Below are 22,298 nucleotides of genomic sequence, written 5' to 3'. Positions count from 1 at the left end.
CTAAAGTTGGACACTCGAGTGAGGCAAGTCATGCAGTTTTCTTGTCCTTGGATTGCTTACTAATTTTTCTCCTGTTTTTACCTTTTTTAGGCCCCACAGTTGGTCCAGGGGCTTGCCTCCAGAAACATTGTAAAAATTGCTGCCCATTCAGACGGTCACCACTACCTGGCCTTGGCAGCCACTGGAGAGGTGTATTCCTGGGGCTGCGGGGACGGCGGACGTCTGGGCCATGGAGACACCGTGTACGTGCAGCCTGTTCCTGTACCTGATACACTCTGCTTTTGTGTTGCCGTAACCAAAATAAGGTGGCAAAGATAAGTGTGGTGAGGGTTGTGCAGCTGCTCTGACGTGCAGGGCTGCGATGGAGAGAGCTGCCCCCCCAGATGGATCTGCCCTTGTTGCACTGGAGGCTCTGCATGCTGCATCGACAGTGATGGCAGTGGGCCTTCGTGTTCTTCTCCCCTGGCTTTTGCTACTCCTGTTGATACACATACTGCACCCTCACTGCAGAGTTTTCTAAACTGAATTCCACACTCTCTTCCTTCATTTATTACCTCAGCACATCTCTATCAGATAACGTCCTCATTTCCTTGAGCCATACTATGATTTTCACAGCTACAAAAATCAAGAGTTTTCTAATGTGTTATTTTGACTATTGTAAGAGACCAGAAACAAAACAGAATGGTTGTTCTAAATGTGGAGTCATGAAAATGAAGAGTTCTGATGGCTGTCTTGGAGTCATAGGAACCCTTTCATGTTACTGTTATGAGTGGAGGTTGGTGGAGAAAACATTGGTTTTAGGTTGAGTTTGAAGATGCAGCCCATTTCAAGGTTGTCAGAGCTATGAGCAGGGAGTAGGCAGCAGCAGAGTTGAGAGGAGACTGGCGTTCTCATTGGGTGGAAGTGGACATCTCCAGGAAGGATCCCAAATTGTGAAAAAAGAGCAATGCACTCTGGGTGTTAGCATTCAGCAGACTTGATGTCCTAAACTTGATAGTGTTGTAGGAGTTTCAGACAAATCTAGTAAAATGATAGTGAAGAAAAGGAATTACAGGTACAGAATTTAGAATTATTGTTAATCTCAGGTTAACAGGGAGGCAGGGATTGCCTTGGGGCTCACAGGACTTGAAAGGGTTGAGGTTTGGGTTGGAGGCATTAGTCTTTTTACTTTTTAAATGTTGGATATAATTACCATGCATAAAATAGTTTGTAATTAAATAACACTCAGTTGAGATTAAGTGCTAGTTGAGTAACTTGTCTATTGCCTGAGGAGTTGAGGGAAAGAAAGTAGAATGGTGCAAATGCAGAAGCTGCAGAGAAACTTTGGGGTGGGGGGTTGAAACTTGAGCTGAATGGGGAGGTGGTACTGGAGTAATTCGTTTGTTCCTCTTCCCGTGTGCCCCTCCCTCTGTATGCTTATTTTGCAGAATAGTGTGTCACAAAATAATTGAGCTGTGTCTTTGGAGAGGCTAGAATGAGTGTTAGTGATCATAGCAGACATATTTTAGATTATAAGCATTGGGCATTTGCTAATTTTGAAAGTGAATCAGCTAGTGGTCTCTTCTACCCAGTTAATCCTTGCTGCTTCCTACTTTTCATTTGCGAAATATAGACTGCAATGTGATTAGGAAACCTTGCCCATCATTTCTTCCCTGTTTGTTTAACAAATATATATATAAATTTCAGCCCTGTGCATGAGATTTACCAGTTCACCAGCTTTCTATGTACAGTTTGGTGATCTTCACAAATGCTTGAGGTTGGGAGCCACTGTAACTGAGATACAGAGTGTTTCTATTAGCACCCCTCCCCCTAGCTTCTTTGGACCCTTCTGCAGCCAACCCCTGCTCCCCACCTCTGGCTGCTGGTTTTTGCCACTTCGGAGTGTTTTGTTTCTGGCTGTGTCACTCGGTGCAGTTCCTGAGCTTCATCCTTCCCTATTGCTGTACTTGTGCTGTCTGTGAATAGGCCACCGTTCAGACCGCTGTGACCAAAGCTGCCATGGGCTTGATCACCTGTGTCTTTAACAGTATGCTGGGTGTGACGCTTGGCATTAGGTGCCCACTTAACAAAAAATCATGGAAGTGTTTGAATTCTGTATTTCTTAATTATTTTATAAGACGCCTGAAAGGCAAAGTTATCTCAATGCTCTGATAGTTTATTCCTGGGAGTGAGCTAGTAGGAAAGGCTCAGAAGTACATTCATGTTTGTTCCTTTTGTCTCAACAGGCCTCTTGAGGAACCTAAGGTGATCTCTGCTTTCTCTGGAAAGCAGGCCGGGAAGCATGTGGTGCACATTGCGTGTGGAAGCACGTACAGTGCAGCCATCACAGCAGAAGGGGAGCTGTACACCTGGGGCAGGGGCAACTATGGCCGACTAGGCCACGGTATGTCTGCTCTGAGCCAGCTTGGGCATGCTGCGTAAGGCTGCTGCTTTCTCAGATACTTGCAGTAACAATAGTCCTGTCTGTTTGAAGGCTCCAGTGAAGATGAGGCCATTCCCATGCTGGTTGCTGGGCTCAAAGGACTGAAGGTCATTGATGTGGCATGTGGAAGTGGGGATGCTCAGACCCTGGCCGTGACAGAGAATGGTATGTGGAGCACGTGCTGCCTTGGGAGAGCTCTCAGGATGAGGAGGGCCACTTCCCTAGAGGGAGTGAGCTTTGGAGGCTCTAAGTGCATATGCCTCTCAGTGTCTTTGGAAGAGGTGGAGATGTTATGAGACTCGTAGTTTCCATTGCCCAGAGCCAGCCTTCCTAGTTGGGCATTTTATTTTTATGACAGTTTTTCCTAATGTTGAGCCACCTTTGATTCTCTGTGGTAAATCCTGCTTATTATTAGTCTTTGTGTATTCACAGTATGATACTTGCTTTTAATTTCAGTTTTATATTTGTGTTCATTAGTGAGATTGTACATGTGTGACACTTTTTGTGGATATACTTAACCAGGTTTTATGTTGATTTTTTTCTTTTTTGGCTGCACTGTGTGGCTTGTGGGGATTTTAGTTCCCTGACCAGGAATTGAACCTGGGCCCTCAGCAGTGAGAGTGCAGAGTCCTAACCACTGGACTGCCAGGGAATTCCCAATATTTTTAAAATAGTATTTGTCTTTCAGTATTGTGGGGTCTGTCTGTCAGCATTAGTTGGGAGCCTGTCAGCCTTGCTCTCCCACAGAGAGCAACTTTATTTTATCCCTTTATGTAATATTTAATTAAATTGCACTAAAATTTTTATTGGAAATAAATACTGCTGTATGTTTGACATGTGGTCTGTGTAACAAGAATGTTGGCAGGCAGACCTGAGATGGTGTGCAGTAAGCTGTGGGTACCGTCACTGTGTCCTGTGGAGGCAGTAGAGCTTTTGTTCTGTGTTTAATACTTAGTGGAAGCTGTTTCATGAAGCCAAACTAGTAAGGGTTAGGGCTTATTGCTTCCCCAGGTGGCAGTAGTGGTAAAGAACCCACCTGCCGATACAGGAGACGCTGGTTCAGTCCCTGGGTCCAGAAGATACCCTGGAGGAGAGCATGGCAACCCCCTTCAGTACCTTCAGTGTTCTTGCTGAATAATCCCAAGGACAGAGGAGCCTGGAGGGCTACAGTCCATAGGATCGCAAAGAGCCAGACACGACTGAAGCGACCTAGCACACACAGGACTTTACTATTCAGTCAGTTAAAACAAAATGAAAAGTCAGCTTTCTACTTCTTAACTTTCTTTTAAATTTTTTTTGGCTGAGTCAGGTCTTCATTGTGGCATGGAGATCCTTTGCTGTGGCTTGAGACCTTTTCTAGTGGAGGTGTGTGGGCTCAGTAGTTGCCGTGCCTGGGCTTAGTTCCCCTGAGGTATGTGGGATCTTAGTTCCCCTACCAGGATTGAACTGTGTCCCCTGCACTGGAAGGTAGATTCTTAACTACCAGGGAAGTCTCTCCATTTCTTAATTGCTTCTATAACAACCTGAAATAGAAGCTAGGTTTCATTTGTGTCAACTGTATACATTAGTGAGCTAGATTTTTGTGTGTTTTTGGCTATATTGATTATTTTCAGACATTTAAAAGGCTTATTTAGATGTACAGCTATTTTTACTCTGAAAATTTGTACTTTTTAGGTCAAGTGTGGTCCTGGGGAGATGGTGACTATGGGAAACTGGGCAGAGGTGGTAGTGATGGCTGCAAAACGCCAAAGCTGATTGAAAAGCTGCAAGACTTGGATGTTGTCAAAGTCCGATGTGGAAGTCAGTTTTCTATTGCCTTGACAAAAGATGGCCAAGTTTACTCATGGGGAAAGGGTGACAACCAGAGACTTGGGCATGGAACAGAGGAACATGTTCGTTATCCTAAACTCTTGGAAGGATTGCAAGGTGAGTGCAAAATGTAAACTTTTAAAACTGTTGGAGGAGTTTTCTTCAGTAAGCTTTTAAAGTTTGCAGGTATTTTCCTTTACATGACATTCCATGAATGACCCATAAAATTAGAAGCTTTTACCCACATTTTAATAGGTAGAGATAATAAATGGAACGTGGTTTGTTTATATTAAAAAGTGACGTAGAATTATTCTCAGCAAATTTGAAACTTTAAATTTTACCAATATTGGAGAGTTGTTTTTTGTTGGTTTTCTCTATTTTATAGGAGAGTTTTTTTTTGTGTGTGTGTGGGGGGCGGGGCAGGGCAAGTACTCTTTTCATTACTCATTAAATTGACCTCAGTGAGATTAGCTTCTGTTTGGTGAGGTCATCTGTAGTTATACTGTAGATCTTGCTAAGACTATGGATATGTATGTAGCACAAAGGGAGATAGGATTCGGTCAGCCTGGAGTAGCCTTGTTTGTACTGATCCTTGATGGATGAATCCTCTTTTTTTGGTTTCAAGGTGTCCAGTATGCATTCTCAGTAGACGGGAGGAATGAAAGCCAAGGCGTGTAGTTGTGCTTTGCAAATACCTTCCGAAGTATGGGAGAGGGTGGTGATAAGTGTATCAAGTGGGACCTGTAGTGCTTTGTTGCTACACTACATGAAGTGGGCAGGCTGTTTTTTTTGACCAGGCTCTCTGTATGATTTTAGGTTTGAGGACCTTATACTATCTCTCCTAACTACTCAGCCTTGCTATTGTAGCCTTAAAGCAGTCATAGACAATAAGAAAACAAATGGACCTGTGTTCCAGTACACTTTGATTCACAGAAACAGGCCTTGTGCTGCATTTGGCATAAGGGATACCGTTTGTTGGGTTACTTACCTGGATTCATCTTTATGTTTTTGCTTTGAGTTTAAAAGTGAGAATTTTAAGTGGGACTTGCCAGTTCATTTCCCCATCATTTTTATTTTAAAGCATGTTAATACTTTGGTGATTAGAAGTTTTGTGTGTTCATATGGTGTTTATTATTTTCTAAGTTTCTGAGGTAAGTTAGAGAGTTAATAAGGTTGGTTGTTTACTAAGGAGCGGTATTTGAATTTTATTTGCTTTTGTGTTTATGTTCCCTTCATTTACTAGATGAAATCAAGTTCCTCAGCCCCTGTGTGGATACAGGGATAGCTTACTATGAGAGTATTTAGGTGATTATTGATATAGTCATTTGGTCTTAGGAGAGGCTCTTAGAATTGTTTTTCTTAGTGTAGTAGAATTTTTTCAGCTGAATTTATTTTTATTATTATTTATTTATTTATTTGACAATATTATATTGGTTTTGCCATACATCAACATGAATCCACCACGGGTGTACATGTGTTCCCAATCCTGAACCCCCCTCCCACCTCCCTCCCCATACTGCTGAATTTTTTTTATGTTGATATGTCTAAAAGCATGACCTCATGTCATGTTAAATATACTAATAGGCAAAATTATAATACTTGGCTAACACTGTTAAATTGAAAAAAATATTTATATTTATATCATTTAACTTTGGAGAAAAATAAAAGATAGATTTTGTTTTAGAAAACTTTCTAAATAAACAGTGTACTTTGACCTTCACCAAGATAGACCAGGCCATAAAACACACCTTAACAATTTAAAAGAAGAGAAATCAGTGTCTCCTCTCAGACTACAATGGAACTAACCAGAAATCAATAACAGAAAGTTAGCTGGAAAATGCCCAAATACATAGAGATAAAATAGTTTACTTCCAGATAAAACATAGGTCAATGAAGACATCTCAAGAGAAATTTTAAAATATTTTAAACTAAATGAAAATACAACTTTTAAAAGTTTGTGGCATACAGTGAAAGCTTAGGTAGAAATTTATAGCTTCAAATATATAAGAAGAGAGATCTAAAATCAATAATCTTTCTGTCTAGCAAAGGAAACCATCAAAGAAATGAAATGGCAAACTATGAAATGGCTGGAAATTATTTGTAAGTCATATATTTGATAAGGAGTTAATATTCAAAGTATGTAAATCTCATATAACTCAAGAGCAAAAAAAATGATCTGAATAGTCATTTTTCCAAAGAAAACATAATTTGGCTAGTAGGTATGTGAAAAGATGTTCAACATCACTAACCATCAATGAAATACATTTCAAAACATTGAGATACACCTCTTACCGCTTAGAATGTCTGTTATCAAAAGACAAGAAATAACAGGAGCTGGCAAGGATGTAGAGATAAGGGAAGCTTTGTGCACTCTTGGTGGGACTGTAAACTGGTGGAGCCACTCTGGAAAACAGTATGGAGGTTCCTCAAAAAATAAAAATAGAACTGCCAGCAGTTCTACTTCTGGATATCAGAGACACTAAGTCAAAAAAAAATCTGCATCCCCATGTTTATTGCAGCATTATTCACAATACCTAAGACATGTATCTAACTGTAGTGTCCATTGATGGGTGACATATAAAGAAAAAAATATATAATAATAATTATATATATGAATTCAAGACACATATGAAAGGCTGGTTCAGTGTTAAAAAATCAGTTAACCCATCAAGTTGACAGATGAAAGAAAAAAAATCACATGATCCTATCAATAAGTGCAAAAAAAGCTTTTGACAAAATTTCAATACCAATTCATGATTTAAAAAAAAAACTTAGTAAATTAGGAATAGAGGAAACTTCCTCAACATGATGAAGACTGTTAGATTCATGCAGTCGTAATTGTGGTTTCCAACCATGAATTTTAAATCATTATAACTAGGCTCAAACACATTTTTATTAATCAAAATAGGAACCATAGTAATCACATTTTCATTAATGAGAAATAAGTTTGTTTATTCCTGTAGCTTAAAAATCTATGCTTTGAGATTCAACAAACTCTTGGAAAGCATTTTCTGCCTCCTGCTGGTTGAGGAAGTGTTTTCCCTTCTAAAAGTTGCTGGAATGCTTGAAGAAGTGGTAGTTGGTTGGCAAGAGGTCAGATGAATATGGCAGGTGAGGCAAAACTTCATAGCCCAATTTGTTCAACTTGTGATGCATTGGTTGTGTGACATCTGGTTGGGCGTTGTCATGGAGAAAGGACGTTCCATTTCATCATTTTCTGTCCAAATTATTACTGGAAGTTTAATGCAATAAAACAAGAAAAGGAAATAAAAGCTATACAGGTTGAGAAGGAATAAATAAAGCTTTGTTCACAGACAACTTGATTGTTTATGTTGAAAATTTGAAAGAATTGACCGAAAAACCCTCCTGGAACTAACAAGGTTGTGACATACAAGGTTAATATGCCAAAGTTAATTTCTTTCTTACATACTGGCAACTAACAAGTAGAATTTGAAATTAACTATACAATGTCATTTGCAGTAGCAACCTAAGAATGAAATACATAAGTATAAATCTAAATATATATATGAGATCTGTATAAGGAAAACTGATGAATGAAATCAAAGAACTAAATGGAAAGATATTCTAAGTTCATTGATAGGAGCACTGAATATTGTTAAGATGTCAGTTCTTTCCAACTTGATTTATAGATTTAATACAATTCCAATCAAAATCCCAGAAAGTTATTTTCTGAATATCAACAAACCGAGTCTAAAGTTTATATCGAGAGGCAAAATAGCCAACACAATATTAAAGGAGAAGAGCAAGTTGTAAGACTGATAACTGTCCAACTTCAAGACTTAACTATAAAGCTGCAGTGATCAGAACAGTTTGGTATTGGCTAACATATGATCTTTATGGGCTTTCCTGATGGCTCAGCGGGTAGAGTCTACCTGCAGTGCAGAAGAGCCAGGAGATGCATGTTTGATCCCTGGGTTGGAAGGATCCGCTGGAGGAGGAATTGGCAACCCAGTCCAGCATTCTTGTGTGAAAAATCCCATGACAGAGGAGCCTGGCAGGTTAAAGTCCAAAGGGTTGCAAAGAGTCGGACATGACTAAGTGACTAAACACAAAGTATGATCATGAGAAAAGGAGAAAAGAAGAGAGAGCTTAGAAATAGATCTACATAGATATAGTTAACCGATCCTTAGCAGAGGAGTAAAGGCAATACAGTGGAGCAAAGATTGTCATTTCAACAAATGATGTCAGAAGAACTGGATGTCTGAGTGTAAAAAAATGACTAATTAATAATGGAGAGAGGCTTGGTGTCCATTGGGATCAGGAGTATATCGCAGATATGTGCCTTCTCAGTTTCGCTGTGAACCTATAACTGTTCAAAAACATAGTCTTTTTAAAGAGGAGTACACTTTGCATGGTTATACATTGGGATAAGAAAATATGATCTCTAGTTAATTCAAAGTACAGGTGTCTTTTTCTGAACAAGAATGAGGAAAATGAACAGATCCTTTTTATTTCACAGTTTTATTTGTAGGCTGTAGATCGTAATAGACTGTAGCTAGTAAAACACAGCAGAGGTTTTAATAATGTATGTAAAGCAGATGAATTGTGAATAATATTAAAGCAATTACATTAAATGCCTTCTGACCTGAGTGTCCTAGAGTAAATATCCTTATTGCAACATAAGTCATAGACATAAAGCTATATCTGCATCCTCCTTTCCCCCCAGGGAAGAAGGTGATTGATGTGGCTGCAGGGTCCACCCACTGCCTGGCCCTGACTGAGGACAGTGAGGTCCACAGCTGGGGAAGCAATGACCAATGTCAGCACTTTGACACCTTGCGTGTGACCAAGCCAGAACCCTCTGCGCTGCCTGGACTGGATACCAAACATATAGTCGGGATTGCCTGTGGACCTGCCCAGGTACAAAGTAGATAGCTTGGTATTTTGTAGAATTTTTAATTTCCTGTCATTTGTTGCTAGTATGTAGAACATACTTGACTTGTATGTGTAGTCCTTTGTCAAATGCTTTTTCTTCTCAAATGATGTGATCATGTTTTCCTTCTTAAGTCTGTTTATATAGTGGAATGCATTGATTTTCTAATACTGGAGGAACCTTGTGTTTTTGAGATAATCTCCACTTGGTCTTTTTTTATATGGTTGGATTTGATTTGCTAATACCCTGTTGAGAGTTTCCCTGTCAGTGCTCTTCAGAGATACTAGTTTGTGGCTTTCTTAAAAAACACTTTCTTGCCTTTTTATCAGGGTAAAACTGGCCTCATATATAGTATTGGCAAGTGTTCTGTCCGGTTCTGTTTTCTGGAATGGGTTGGGTAGAATTAGTGTAATTTCTTTTTTAATATTTTCCTATGAATTTATATGACCCTAGAGATTTCTTTCTCCAAAGATTTTTAACCACAGATTTAATTTTTTAGTCTGGAATTGTTCAGATTATTTCCTCTTTGGTAAGTGTTGCTGGTTTGTGATACTCCAGGTATTGCTCCATTCTAAGTTACCCAGTTTCTATGTGTAGCATTTTCTTTACTAGCGTTTTCTTACTGACCTTTTGACGTTTTTGGGTCTGCAGTGATATCTTCGTTCAGTCCTGACATGAGTAACTTGTGCCTTTTCTCTTTGCCAGTTTTATTATGGGTTTACCCATTTTGTTAATCTTTTCAAAGAGCTAGCTTTTAGTTTCATTAATTTCCCCTTGTTCTTTTGCTTTCAGTTTCATCGGTTTCTCCTCTTGTCCCTTTTCCCCTTTCAGTTTGCTTTGGTGTCACTTTACTGTTTTCCTGGTTTGTTTAGGAGAAAGCTTAGGTTGTTGATTTTTAGACATTTGTTCTTTTGTAGTATGTAAGCACTTGATACTATAATTTTTCCTCTTAAGTAGTGCTTTAGTTGGGTCTACAAATCTTGATATATTTTCATTTTTGTTCGGCTCTAATTTCTTTTGAGAATTTCTCTTTGCCCTATGGATTAAGTGTGCTGTTTAGTTTCAGAATTTTTGGAGATCATTCTTTATCTTTGTTAGTGATTTCTTAGTTAACCATTGTGGTTAGAGAAGAAACTCTGTATGATTTCAGTTCTTGATTTGTTTTTTATCTTAGAATGTGTTCTCTTTGTGAATGGTCTGCATATGTGCTTAAAAACAGTGTCTATTTTGCTGTTGGCATGTTTCACCATTGTTGGTGGAGTGTTCTATAAATGTCAGTCAGATCTAGTTCATTGGTAGTATTACTCAGTTTTTCTAGATCCTTCCTGATTTTGTTTGCTTGTTCTGTCAACGAGGACAAAGTATTCTGGGTATCTCTAAGAATAATTGTGGATTTGTTAATTTCTCTTTTTGGTTCTATTGGCTTTTTTTTTATACTAGTGCTTTTGATCATTAAAAACTTACGGTAAACCATACAGTGGCATTAAGTATATCTACAATGTTGTGTTACCATCACTACTATTCATCTTCAGAACTTTTTCATCATCTCATACAGAAACTCTGTACCCATTAAACAATAACTCCATTTCTTCTCCCCTGGTGATCTGGAAATTTACTTTCTGAATTTGCCTGTTTGAGGTATCTCATACATGTAGAATCACATAATATTTGATCATTTATGTCTGGGTTATTTCATATTTGATTATGATGTGTTCAGCAATGATGTATGTTATAGCATGTATCAGAATTTTATATTCTAAAGGTTTGATAACATTCATGTGTGTGTATCTTCCACATTTTGTTTATCCATTCCTCCTTCAGTGAACACATGGGTTGTTTGTCTCTGGCTATTGTGAATAATGTAGCTATAGGGCCTTCTACTGAAGTGGGTGTGGGTTTGATCCCTGGACAGGGAACTAAGATCCTGCCTGTGGTGACCAAAAAATAAAAAAACAACAGGTATTAGTGTAGAAATTTCTGTGTGAGTCCCTGCTTTTCAGTTTTTTTCAGTATATATCTAGGACTGGAATTGCTGGATCATTATGGTAACTATGTTCAAATTTTTGAGACACTATCTTACTGTTTTTCCACAACAGCTGCCTGATCTTTACACTCCCCCTAGTTATGCACAAGGGTTTCATGTTTTCCACATTCTTGTCAACTGGTTGTTTTCTTTCTTTTTTTGTTTGAAGGCCATCACAGTGAGTATGAAGTGGTATCACATTGTGGTTTTGATTTGCACTTCCCTATTGAAATGGTCAGTGCTTACTGACCATTTGTATATTTTTTTGGAGAAATGTATTCAAGTTCTTTGCCCATATTTGAATTAGATTTCTTTAAGTTGTAGCAGTTCTTGGTATATTGTGGTTATTAATCCCTTATCAGGAAGATGATTTACAACTGTTTTTCTGCCATTCTGTGGTTTTCTTTTTATTCTGTTGATAGTGTTCTTTGATGCACAAAAGTTTTAATTTTGCCTCTGTTTTCAGTGCTCTCAGTGTCATATATATCCAAGAAATACATGATCATGTAGATTTTCCAGTCTTGTAATAGTTTCATAGTTTTAAGTCTTATGTTTTATGGTCTTTGATCCATTGTTTCATATATGATGTAAGATAAGGATCAAATTGATTCTTCTGTGATTTTCCCAGCACTGTTTATAGAAAAACCTTTGATCTTCCCTATTGAATGGTCTTGGCACTTGTCAAAAATCATTTGACCATATAGGCAATGTTTACTGTAGTCTGCTTCACTGATCTTTGAATCTGATTTTGTACCAGATCACACTGGTTTGATTAATGTAGTTTTTTGGTAAGTTTTGAATTAGGAATTAATCTTTTCCCAACTTGGTTATTCCTTTTCAAGATTCCTTTGGTTATTTGGGGTACCTTGAGATTTCATTGGCATTTTAGGATAAATCTATCAATTTTTGTTTTATGTATTTTGAAATTTTTGTTTGATACATACACATTTTGAATGTTTGGTTGTCTTGGTGAATTGACCCTTCAGTTGTTTTTCAGTGCCCCACTTGATCCTTGTTTTCCCTTGCTCTGAAGGGATAAATGAGTGTGGAAAAATGATTGTGTGGGTCACAACATTCACAACAAACTAGTCCATTGTTCCATGTTCAGTCTTTAATTCCTGTTCTTTTTTAATGTAGGTACTCCATTTTAATTTTCATTAGATTAGTAATTGTGTATTATAACTCTTCCACCCTTGTATTTGAAAAAAATTTAAGAAGTCTATATTTTAGTTCCTCTGCCTATCCATTAAAATTTAGAGTAATCTTGTCTATGTTTGCAAAAATACCTTGGTTAGGTTTTGGTAGAGATTGTGTTCAGCCTATTATCAGCTTGTGAAGAACTGACATTTTTGCTACATTGAGTTTTCTAGTCTATTAAAATATTATGTTTAAATGTTTATTTGCATTTTTGTTGATTTCATTTATCAGGGTTTTCAGCATATGTCCTGTTTTGTTAAATTTATATCTTTTTAAAAATTTTGTTTTCAATTTGAGGATAATCTGGAGTGGAATGTTAGTTTCTCAGTCACGTCTGACTCTTTGCAGACTGTAGCTTTCCAGTCTCCTTTGTCCATGGAATTTTCCAGGCAAGAATACTGGAGTGGGTTGCCATTCCCTTCTCCGGAGGATTTTCCCAATCCAGGAATTGAATCCAGGTCTCCTGCATTGCTGGCAGATTCTTTACCGTCTGAGCTAGAGGGATAATTGCTTTACAATATTGTATTGGCTTCTGTTGTACAACATGAATCAACCATAAGTACATACGTGTCCGTCCCTCTGACCTCCCCCCTAACCCTACCCCACCCCTCTAGGTTATCACAGAACACTGTGTTGCGCTCCCTGTGTCATAGAGCAACTTCCCATTAGCTATCTTGAATATGGTAATGTATATGTTTCCCTGCTACTCGCTCAGTTCGTCCCACCTCGACTTCCCCTGCTGTGTCCACAAGTCTGTTCTCTGTGTCTGCATCTCTATTCCTGCGTGAAAATAGGTTATCAGTGTCAGTTTTCTAGATTTCACATGTATATGCATTAACACACAATATTTGCTTTTCTCTTTCTGACTTACTTCACTCTGTACAACAGGCTCTAGGTTCATCCACCTCACTAGAACTGACTCAGATTTGTTCCTTTTTATGGCTGAGTAATACTCCATTGTATACATGTACCACAACTTCTTTATCCATTCCTCTGTTGATGGACATTTAGGTTGCTTCCAGGTCCTGGCTATTATAAATAGTGCTGCAGTGAACACTGGGGTACATGTGCCTTTTTCAGTTATGGTTTCTTAGGGTATATGCCCAGTAGTGGGAATTACTGGACTATATGGTAGTTTTATTCCTAGTTTTTAAAGGAATCACCATACTGTTCTTTATAGTGGCTGTACCAGTTTATATGCCCACCAGTAGTGCAAGATGGTTTTTTTTCCACACTCATTTATCGTTTGTAGAGTTTTTTTGCTGATGGCCATTCTGGCTGGTGTGAGGTGATACCTCATTTTAATTTTGATTTGCATTTCTCTAATAATGAGTGATGTTGAGCATCTTTTTGTGTGTTTTTTAGCCATGTATATGTCTTCTTTGGAGAAATGTTTAGGTCTTCTGCCCGTTTTTTGATTGGGTTTTTTGTTTTTCTGCTGTTGAACTACATGAACTGCTTGTATATTTTAGAAATTAATCCTTTGTCAGTTGTTACATTTGCAGTAACTTTTTTCTGCCATTCTGGGGGTTGTCTTCACCTTGTTCAGAGTTTCCTTGCTATGCATGGGGCTTCCCTGGTGGCTCAGTGGTAAAGAATCAGCTTGCCAAAGCAAGAGATGTGGATTCGTCCCTGGCTCAGGAAGATCCCCTGCAGAAGGAAATGGCACCCCATTGCAGTATTCTTGCCTGCGAAATCCGTATGGCCAGGGGAGCATGGTGGGCTGCAGTCTGTGGAATTGCCAAAGAGTTGGACGTGCAGTAGTGACTGAATAATTGCTGATAAAAGCTTTTAAGTTTAATTAAATCCCATTTTTTAAACTTAAATTACTGTAGGACGTGGATCAAAGAGGATTGTTGTTTTATTGTTCAGTTGCCAAGTCCTGTCCAACTCTTTGTGACTTCATGGACTGCAGCACACCAGGCTTCCCTGTCCTTCAGTGTCTCCCACAGTTGGCTCAAACTCACATCTGTTAAGTTGGTGATGCCATCCAACCATCTCATCCTTTGTCACCATTTCTTCTGCCCTCAATCCTTCCCAGCATCAGGGTCTTTTCCAGTGAGTTGGCTCATCACATCTGGTGGCCAGAGTATTAGAGCTTCATCTTCAGCCTCAGTTCTTCCAATGAATGTTAAGGACTGATGTCCTTTAAGGTTGACTGGTTTGATCTCCTTGCAGTTCAAGGATTCTCAAGAGTCTTCTACAGCACCACAGTTCAAAAGCATCAAATTCTTCAGCACTCAGCTTTCTTTATAGTCCAACTCTCGCATCCATACATGACTACTGGAAAAACCATAGCTTTGACCATATGGTCCTTTGAAGCAAAGTGACATTGTTGCTTTTTAAAATGCTGCTTAGGTTTCTTATGGCTTTTCTTCCAAGGAGCAAGCATCTTTGAATTTCATGGCTGCAGTTACTGCCCCCAGTGATTTTGGAGCCCAAGAAAATAAAATCTGTCACTGTTTCTTTTTTTTTTCCCCATCTCTTTGCCATGAAGTAATGGGACCGGATGCCATGATCTTAGTTTTTTGAATATTGAGTTTAAAGTCATTTTTTTTCACTCTCCTCTTTGACCTTTTTCAAGAGGTTCTTTAATTCCTGTTCTGTTTCTACTATTAGAGTGGTATCATCTGCATATTTGAAGTTCTTGATATTTCTCCCAGCAGTCTTGAATCTAGCTTGTGATTCATTCAGCCCACATTTTGCATGATGTACTCTGCATATAAGTTAAATAGGCAGGGTGACAGTATACAGGCTTGACATACTCCTTTCCAAATTTGGAACCAGTCCATTGTTCCATGTCCAGTTTTAACTGTTGCTTCTTGACCTGCATAAGGCTTTCTCAGGAAACAGGTATATTCCCATCTCTTTAAGAATTTTCTAGTTTGTTGTGAATGTTGTGACCCACACAATCAAAGGGTTTAGCATAGTCAGTGAAGCAGAAATAGATGTTTTCTGGAATTTCCTTGCTTTTTCTATGATCCAACAAATGTTGGCAGTTCGATCTCTGGTCCCTCTTCCTTTTCTAAACCCAGTCACTACATCTGGAAGTTTTCAGTTCATGTACTCTTGAAACCTGGCTTGAAGAATTTTGATCATTGTCTTGCTGGAATGTGAGATAAACATAATTGTATGGTAGTTTGAACATTCTTTGGTATTGCCTTTCTTCGGGATTGGAATGAAAACTGACCTTTTGCAGTTCTGTGGCCAATGCTGAGTTTTCCAAACTTGCTAGCATATTGAGTGCACTTTAACAGCATCATCATTTAGGATTTTAAATAGCTAGAATACCATCACCTCCACTAGCTTTGGTGGTGGTAATGCTTCCTCAGGCCCACTTGACTTCAGCTTCAGGATGTTCTCCTCTAGGTGAGTGATCATAATCATGGTTATCCATGTCATTAAGACCATTCTTACATACCTCTGTGTATTCTTCTTACCTCTTCTTAAACTCTTCTGGTTCTGTTTAATCCTTATGGTTTCTATCCTTTACTGTGTCCATCTTTGCATTAATATTCCCTTGATTATCTCCAAATGTCTTGAAGGGATCTCTAATCTTTCCTATCCTATTTTATTGTTTTCCTATATTTCTTTACATTGCTCATGTAAAAATTCTTTCGTATCTGTCTTTACTATTGTCTAGAACTCTGCATTCAGTTGGGTATATCTTTCTCTTTGACTTCTGCTTCTCTTTCCTCAGCTATTTGTAAAGACTCCTCACACATGCACTTGACCTCCTTGCATTGCTTCTGGGGTGATTTTGATCGGTGCCTCCTATACGTTATAAACCTCTGTCCATAGTTCTTCAAAACTCTTCCTACCAGATCTAATCTCTTGAAGCTATTTGTCATGTCTACCATACAGTCGTAATGGATTTGATCTAGGTCATACCTGAATTGCATTTTCCCTACATTCTTCAATTTAAGCCTGAGTTTCGCAATCAGGAGCTCATGATTTGAATCACAGTCAGGTCCGGGTCTGGTTTTTTCTGACTGTTCAGAGATTTTCCATTGTGAGGTGCAAAGGATATGATCAATTTTGTTTCGGTATTGACCTGACATGGTGATGTGCATGTGTGGAGTGATCTCTTGTGTTGTTGGAAGAGGGTGTTTGCTTTGACTAGTGTGTTCTCTTGACAGAAGTCTGTTAGCCTTTGCCCTGCTTCATTTTAATACTCCAAGGCCAAATGTGCCTATTGTTCCAGGTATCTATTGACTTCCAGCTTTTGCATTCCAATTTCCTATGATAAAAAGGACATCTTTTTTTTTTTTTTTTTTTTTGGTGTTCCAGAAGGTCTTGTGGAACTTTATGGAACTGTTCAACTTCAGCTTCTTCGGCATTAGTGGTTGGGGCATGGATTCAAATGACTGGGATGTTGAATAGGTTTGCCTTAGAAACGAACTGAGATCATTTTGTTGCTTTTGAGATTGCACTCAAGTACTGCATTTCAAGCTCTTTTGTTGACTGTGAGGTCTACTCCATTTCTTCTAAGGGATTCTTTCCACATGGTCATCTGAATTGAATTCACTCATTCCCATCCATTTTAGTTTTCTGATTCCTAAAATGCCTGTGTTCACTCTTGCCATTTCCTGGTTGAACACTTCTAATTTACCTTGATGCATGAACCTAAGATTCTAGGTTCCTAAAGCTACTCCTCATCCCTTTACTAAGCCACCTTTTATCTTTATATTTAACGTAAATTTCTTGTAGATACTGTATAGTTAGGTTTTGGTTTTGCTGTATCCTGATGATCTCTCTCTGTTTTTATGTTCAGACTCTTGTCTGTCATTTATTAATTTTTTTGTTTGCTTTCTTCTTTTTGTTCCTTTATTATTTCCTCACTACTTTGGGGTTATTTGAGTAGATTTTAGTTTTCAGTTTTACTCAGTTACTTAATTTTGGTAGCAAACAGAGTTTTGAAAACAAGATGGAGTACTGAATTGAGAGGAAATTGGAAGCTGTTAGTATGTGAATTAGATAACTGAAAATGCTTGCACTTTTGGGACAGTTAGAGGGATGAAAAAGTAGTAATTTAGGGCATCTTTGTCATTCCTAATGGTGAATCTCTTGTGGAAGAGGCTGATAACTGAATGTGTAGATTCATTTTAGGTTCTTGTGTTTCTTCCATAGAGTTTCGCTTGGTCTTCCTGTTCTGAGTGGTCCATTGGCCTTCGTGTCCCTTTTGTGGTGGACATCTGCTCAATGACTTTTGAGCAGTTAGATCTCCTACTTCGGCAAGTGAGTGAGGGGATGGATGGCACTGCTGACTGGCCCCCACCTCAAGAGAAAGAGTGTATGACTGTGGCAACACTCAATCTTCTACGGCTTCAGGTATTAATGCTTTTTCTTTACTTTTCCCCATTATATAAGTGTCTTAGGTATTTGTAATGATGTTTATGCATATTAAAGGGCATGGGATTTAGCCTGTTAAATGAACTACTATTGAAAATTTTGAAGTATCTGAAAGTAAGATTGTGATGGAGTGTAATGTTTATGATGCTTAAAAAAATCAATCAGATTATTTTGTGTTTATCCTGTAAGTCAGTCTCTGCATGCAGGTAAGAATATGTATATTGATTATGTTATTACGGCTGAATTCAGCTTGTTGGCATTCATCAGGGAGTCAGTCTTGAATTTACAGTTACTGTGTGTAAAGAAGTAACTGGGTGTGACAGTAGATGATCAGCTGCATGTGGTTGCCAGCCTCTCCTCTGGCCTGAGAGGAGAACTTCATTCGGGAAGTTCTGCTTCCTCCAGTAGTATCTCCACTTCCTTACAGGAGACGTTAAGGATAAAGGGCAGTGTAAGAAAAGCTACACTTATATTACCATATGTAAAATAGATAGCCAAGGGGAATTTGCTGGGAATTTGCTGTGTGGCTCAGGAGAGTCAAACAGGGGCTCTGTATCAAGCTAGAGGGGTGGGATGGGGCCGGAGATGGGAGGGAGGTTCAAAAGGAAGGCGATATGTGTATACCTGTGGCTGATTCATGTTGAGGTTGGCAGAAAACAGCAAAATTCTATAAAGCAATTATCCTTCAATAAAAAAATAAATTAAAAAAAGCTACAAAATTTTTTCCTTTCCTTTTTATTATTAGTATTATTTTTACTTTACAATATTGTATTGGTTTTGCCACACATCAACGTGAATCCGCCACGAGTGTACACGTGTTCCCAATCCCAAACACCACGCCCCTCCCCCCCCCCCCCCCCCCAAACCCTCCGGGTCATCCCAGTGCACCAGCTCCAAGCGTCCTGAACCCTGCATCGAATCTAGACTGGCAATTCGTTTCTTATATGATATTATACATGTTTCAGTGCCATTCTCCCAAATCATCCCACCCTCTCCCTCTCCCACAGAGTCCAAAAGACTGTTTTATACATCTGTGTCTCTTTTGCTGTCTCGCATACAGGGTTATCGTTACCATCTTTCTAAATTCCATATATATGCGTTAGTATACTGTATTAGTGTTTTTCTTTCTGGCTTACTTCACTCTGTATAATCGGCTCCAGCTTCATCCACCTCATTAGAACTGATTTAGATATATTCTTTGTAATGACTGGGTAATGCTCCATTGTGTATATGTGCCACAGCTTTCTTATCCATTCATCTGCAGATGGACATCTAGGTTGCTTCCATGTCCTGGCTATTATAAACAGTGCTGCGATGAACATTGGGGTACACGTGTCTCTTTCAATTCTGGTTTCCTTGGTGTGTATGTTAGAAAGTAAAACTGTAACTAAAATCTTTGATCACTGTGTTTTTCTTTGTAATAAAATACCTATGACTTAATGTCAAGAGAACAATATTTCTGAGCAAAATGATTTTCCTCCTTTATAATGTGAGGGTTTCTATGTGACCCATCATGTCACCCTTTTTGTTCTCTCCCCTTTTTGTCTTGGCTTTCAAAAAGCAGGAAAGTGAATGAACTTTTAATTACAACATGGAATTAGCAGAAGTTTAGAAATTGCCTCCCTTCCGCAGAAGTATTTTATGGAAGCTCACTTACAAGCACACCTGTGGGGTGGTGTGCTTGTCAGGGGTCCGCCGTGTTTCCTGTTGCTTCCCATGGTCTTTAGTGACACTGTTGCTTTTGTCAGTGCTGTGGAGAAAGACCTTGTACAGGTCCTAGGCTTGGCTCCACTTAGTGCATATGTGCCTAATGCTGTGTTTTCCCATTGCTTTGTTTTGTCTTTCAAGGTCTTTTAGTTGTGTCTTTAAAAAAAATTAACTCACATAGCTTAATTTGTAAAAAGAATTCAGTTTGAGAGTATTTATTTCAATATGTGGATTTAATCTTTTATATTTGTGATTACTGATGTTTTGTGTAAGTTTGTTCATCATTTTATTATCTTTTGATCAAGTTTCTGAGAATTTTTCCTTTCAGATCCCTTTAATTGTTCCTAAGTTTTGAAATTTTGATTTCTGGCCATTACTCATATTATAGAAAAATTAAACTATTTGTGAATTTCCCAACATGTTAAGTTAATCAGTATTTCTCTTCCTGAAAAATAAAGGGGTTATAGGATGCCTTAAACCTAACGTCTCTTTCCACCATTAGTATTTGAATTATTTGGTAGTCTGTTACATTGACTCCAGGGACTTTTTGTGTGTGTGTGCAGCTAATAGAAGAACACTCCCAATTGCAATATATAAGATATATTCTGATTTTAGGGTTGTTAAAACATGAAAGGAAATACCTCCTAGAATTTGTGAAATATAATTATTTTTAAACTTTCCTTCAATTAATTATTATAATTTTGAGAGATCATACTTAACTCTGATATGTAGTCCTAGTCCTTTTTTTTTTTTTTAAATCAGTTTGTTTTGCCATTGTTACTTATATCACCTCTCTCCTGGACATCTCCTTCAGTAAGTTTCTTCATTAAGGTCTATGAGTTATAACATCTGAAAAACTTTATTAGCTTCAACATCTCTTGAGATAATTTAATGAGGCTTAATTTTTTAGGTTGTTTTATCAGCACTTGGAAGATTTTCTACTGTCTTCTGACCTTTATTGTTGCCAGTGAGAAATCATTACTGGTGCAGTTGTTGTTTCTTTGTAGCTAATTTGTCTTTCCCTTTGGTAACCTGTTGGATTTTTGCCTTTGTTTTGTGATTTTAATACATTATGTCTAGGATTTATTCTTAGCTTTGGACATGTCCTCAGAGGGCAGTTTTACACTTTTGTCTGTGAGATTCCATTGAGTTCCTCCGGCTCTAGATGAGTTTGGTGTTCAGTTCTTGACTTGTGATATCCATACCTAGATGATTGGTATAAATTTGATTTCACATCTGCTTGTAAGGCAGGCTGAGTCTTTTATTTCCTGTGAGTTCTCTGTGCCCAAAGCTTTGTGTGCATAGTATGTTGCCTCCCAGGTCCTGGCTGATTGACAAGCAGCTCCTGTTCAGTGGGCGTCCTGTGTCTTAAAAGGCTTTGGTGTGCTCTCAGAGCCCAGAACCCCTTGGCTCCTGTTGTGTATGTGTCTGTGTGAGTCCTGGTTTGGCTCTTGAGGCATGTCCTTATATACCCTCAGCTTGACTATCTACTCTTCTAATACTTTTTTGGCTGTATTATAGTCTATATTTCTATGGTACGGGTGCTTGAGAGTGGGGTAGAGGTGCTGTTTCCACAGGGTTTAACAAGTTTGTTGATATTGAGCTTTTCTGTATATGTACTTATAGTTAGGTTTAAAAAATTCCTCTTATGAAATACTTTACCTCAGATTCTCATTTATTTATTCTCATTTATCCATTTATTACTATGGATAAACATTTTTTAGTCTAATTAAAAAAATACCTATACTGGAAGTTTTTCCTTTAGTATTTGAATAAAACTCAATTTGAGATATTTCATCTTTAATAAAAATTTGAAAAGCATTCATTTTTAAGGGCTTCTAAGTAAAAATTGTTTTTCTCCTTTCAGTTGCATGCTGCCATTAGTCACCAGGTTGACCCAGAATTCCTTGGTTTAGGTCTGGGCAGCGTCCTCCTTAACAGCCTGAAGCAGACCGTGGTGGCCCTGGCCAGCAGTGCGGGCGTGTTGAGCACTGTGCAGGCGGCCGCCCAGGCTGTGTTGCAGAGCGGGTGGTCAGTGCTGCTGCCTACTGCTGAGGAACGGGCACGGGCACTCTCTGCCCTCCTACCCTGTGCAGGTGGGCTTGGGCCAGGAACAGGGGTGGTGTGGGGCTGGCACAGGAGGAGTGCTGGCAGGGGATGGTGCTTACCACACACTGGCGAAAACACTTGCCCTTTTTCAGTTTCAGGTAACGAAGTTAACATAAGTCCAGGTCGTCGATTCATGATTGATCTTCTCGTGGGCAGCTTAATGGCTGATGGAGGCTTAGAATCAGCCTTAAATGCAGCCATCACTGCAGAAATCCAGGTATGGTCCTAGGAATACGTGTGTGTGCACGTGTGTGTAAAAGCTGATGGAAGTGATTTTACTTACCAGTGAGCTGAGATTGAAACTTTGCCAGAATTAAAACTTTGAAACATAAGACTTTTAGTAACATCCAAATATTTCTGTAATTAAAAATTACAAGTAGTTTAAAAGAACTGAGTTACTGAGTATAATAAAATATACCCACTTTGTGTCTATTCATAAGTGAATTTGACAGGTACCCCAATCATAATATAAATCATTGCCATCATCCCAGAAAGTGCCTTTGTGCCCCTTTGCATGTGAAGTTAGCATACTTTCCTGCCTCTCTCAGAAGATGTTGTCCAGTTTGGGGGACTTCATTGGCTAAGGGACTTCCAGTGGTTCGGAATCTGCCTGCCAGTGCAGGGGACCTGAGTTCAATCCCTGGTCCAGGAAGATTCCACATGCAGAGGAATAACTAAACCTGGGCACCCCAACTACTGAGCCCAGAGTGGCATAACTGCAAAAGCTGGTGCACTCTGTAACAAGAGAAGCCACTGCACTCAGAAGCCCACATACTGCAACTGGA

General features: G+C 38.7%; 1 protein-coding gene and 1 non-coding gene across 2 annotated transcripts in view; one reads left to right on the top strand and one right to left on the bottom strand.

Annotated features, from left to right (window-relative positions):
- Nucleotides 1-22,298, top strand: part of HERC2 (HECT and RLD domain containing E3 ubiquitin protein ligase 2) — a 243,661-nt gene that overhangs the window by 54,472 nt on the left and 166,891 nt on the right. Inside the window, exons 13-20 of the mRNA XM_052636055.1 lie at nt 91-242; nt 2,226-2,383; nt 2,474-2,587; nt 4,097-4,348; nt 8,919-9,112; nt 17,476-17,676; nt 21,272-21,500; nt 21,606-21,730. Of these exons, the coding sequence (XP_052492015.1) occupies nt 91-242; nt 2,226-2,383; nt 2,474-2,587; nt 4,097-4,348; nt 8,919-9,112; nt 17,476-17,676; nt 21,272-21,500; nt 21,606-21,730 (1,425 nt within the window). The remainder of the gene's footprint in view (nt 1-90; nt 243-2,225; nt 2,384-2,473; nt 2,588-4,096; nt 4,349-8,918; nt 9,113-17,475; nt 17,677-21,271; nt 21,501-21,605; nt 21,731-22,298) is intronic.
- TRNAE-CUC (transfer RNA glutamic acid (anticodon CUC)) lies at nt 3,002-3,074 on the bottom strand. The gene has a single exon. It is a non-coding gene; the product is annotated as a tRNA-Glu (tRNA).

The sequence above is a fragment of the Budorcas taxicolor genome, chromosome 2 (assembly GCF_023091745.1).
Source record: "Budorcas taxicolor isolate Tak-1 chromosome 2, Takin1.1, whole genome shotgun sequence".
Classification (NCBI taxonomy): Eukaryota; Metazoa; Chordata; class Mammalia; order Artiodactyla; family Bovidae; genus Budorcas; species Budorcas taxicolor.
This window is presented reverse-complemented; position numbering and strand designations above follow the sequence as displayed.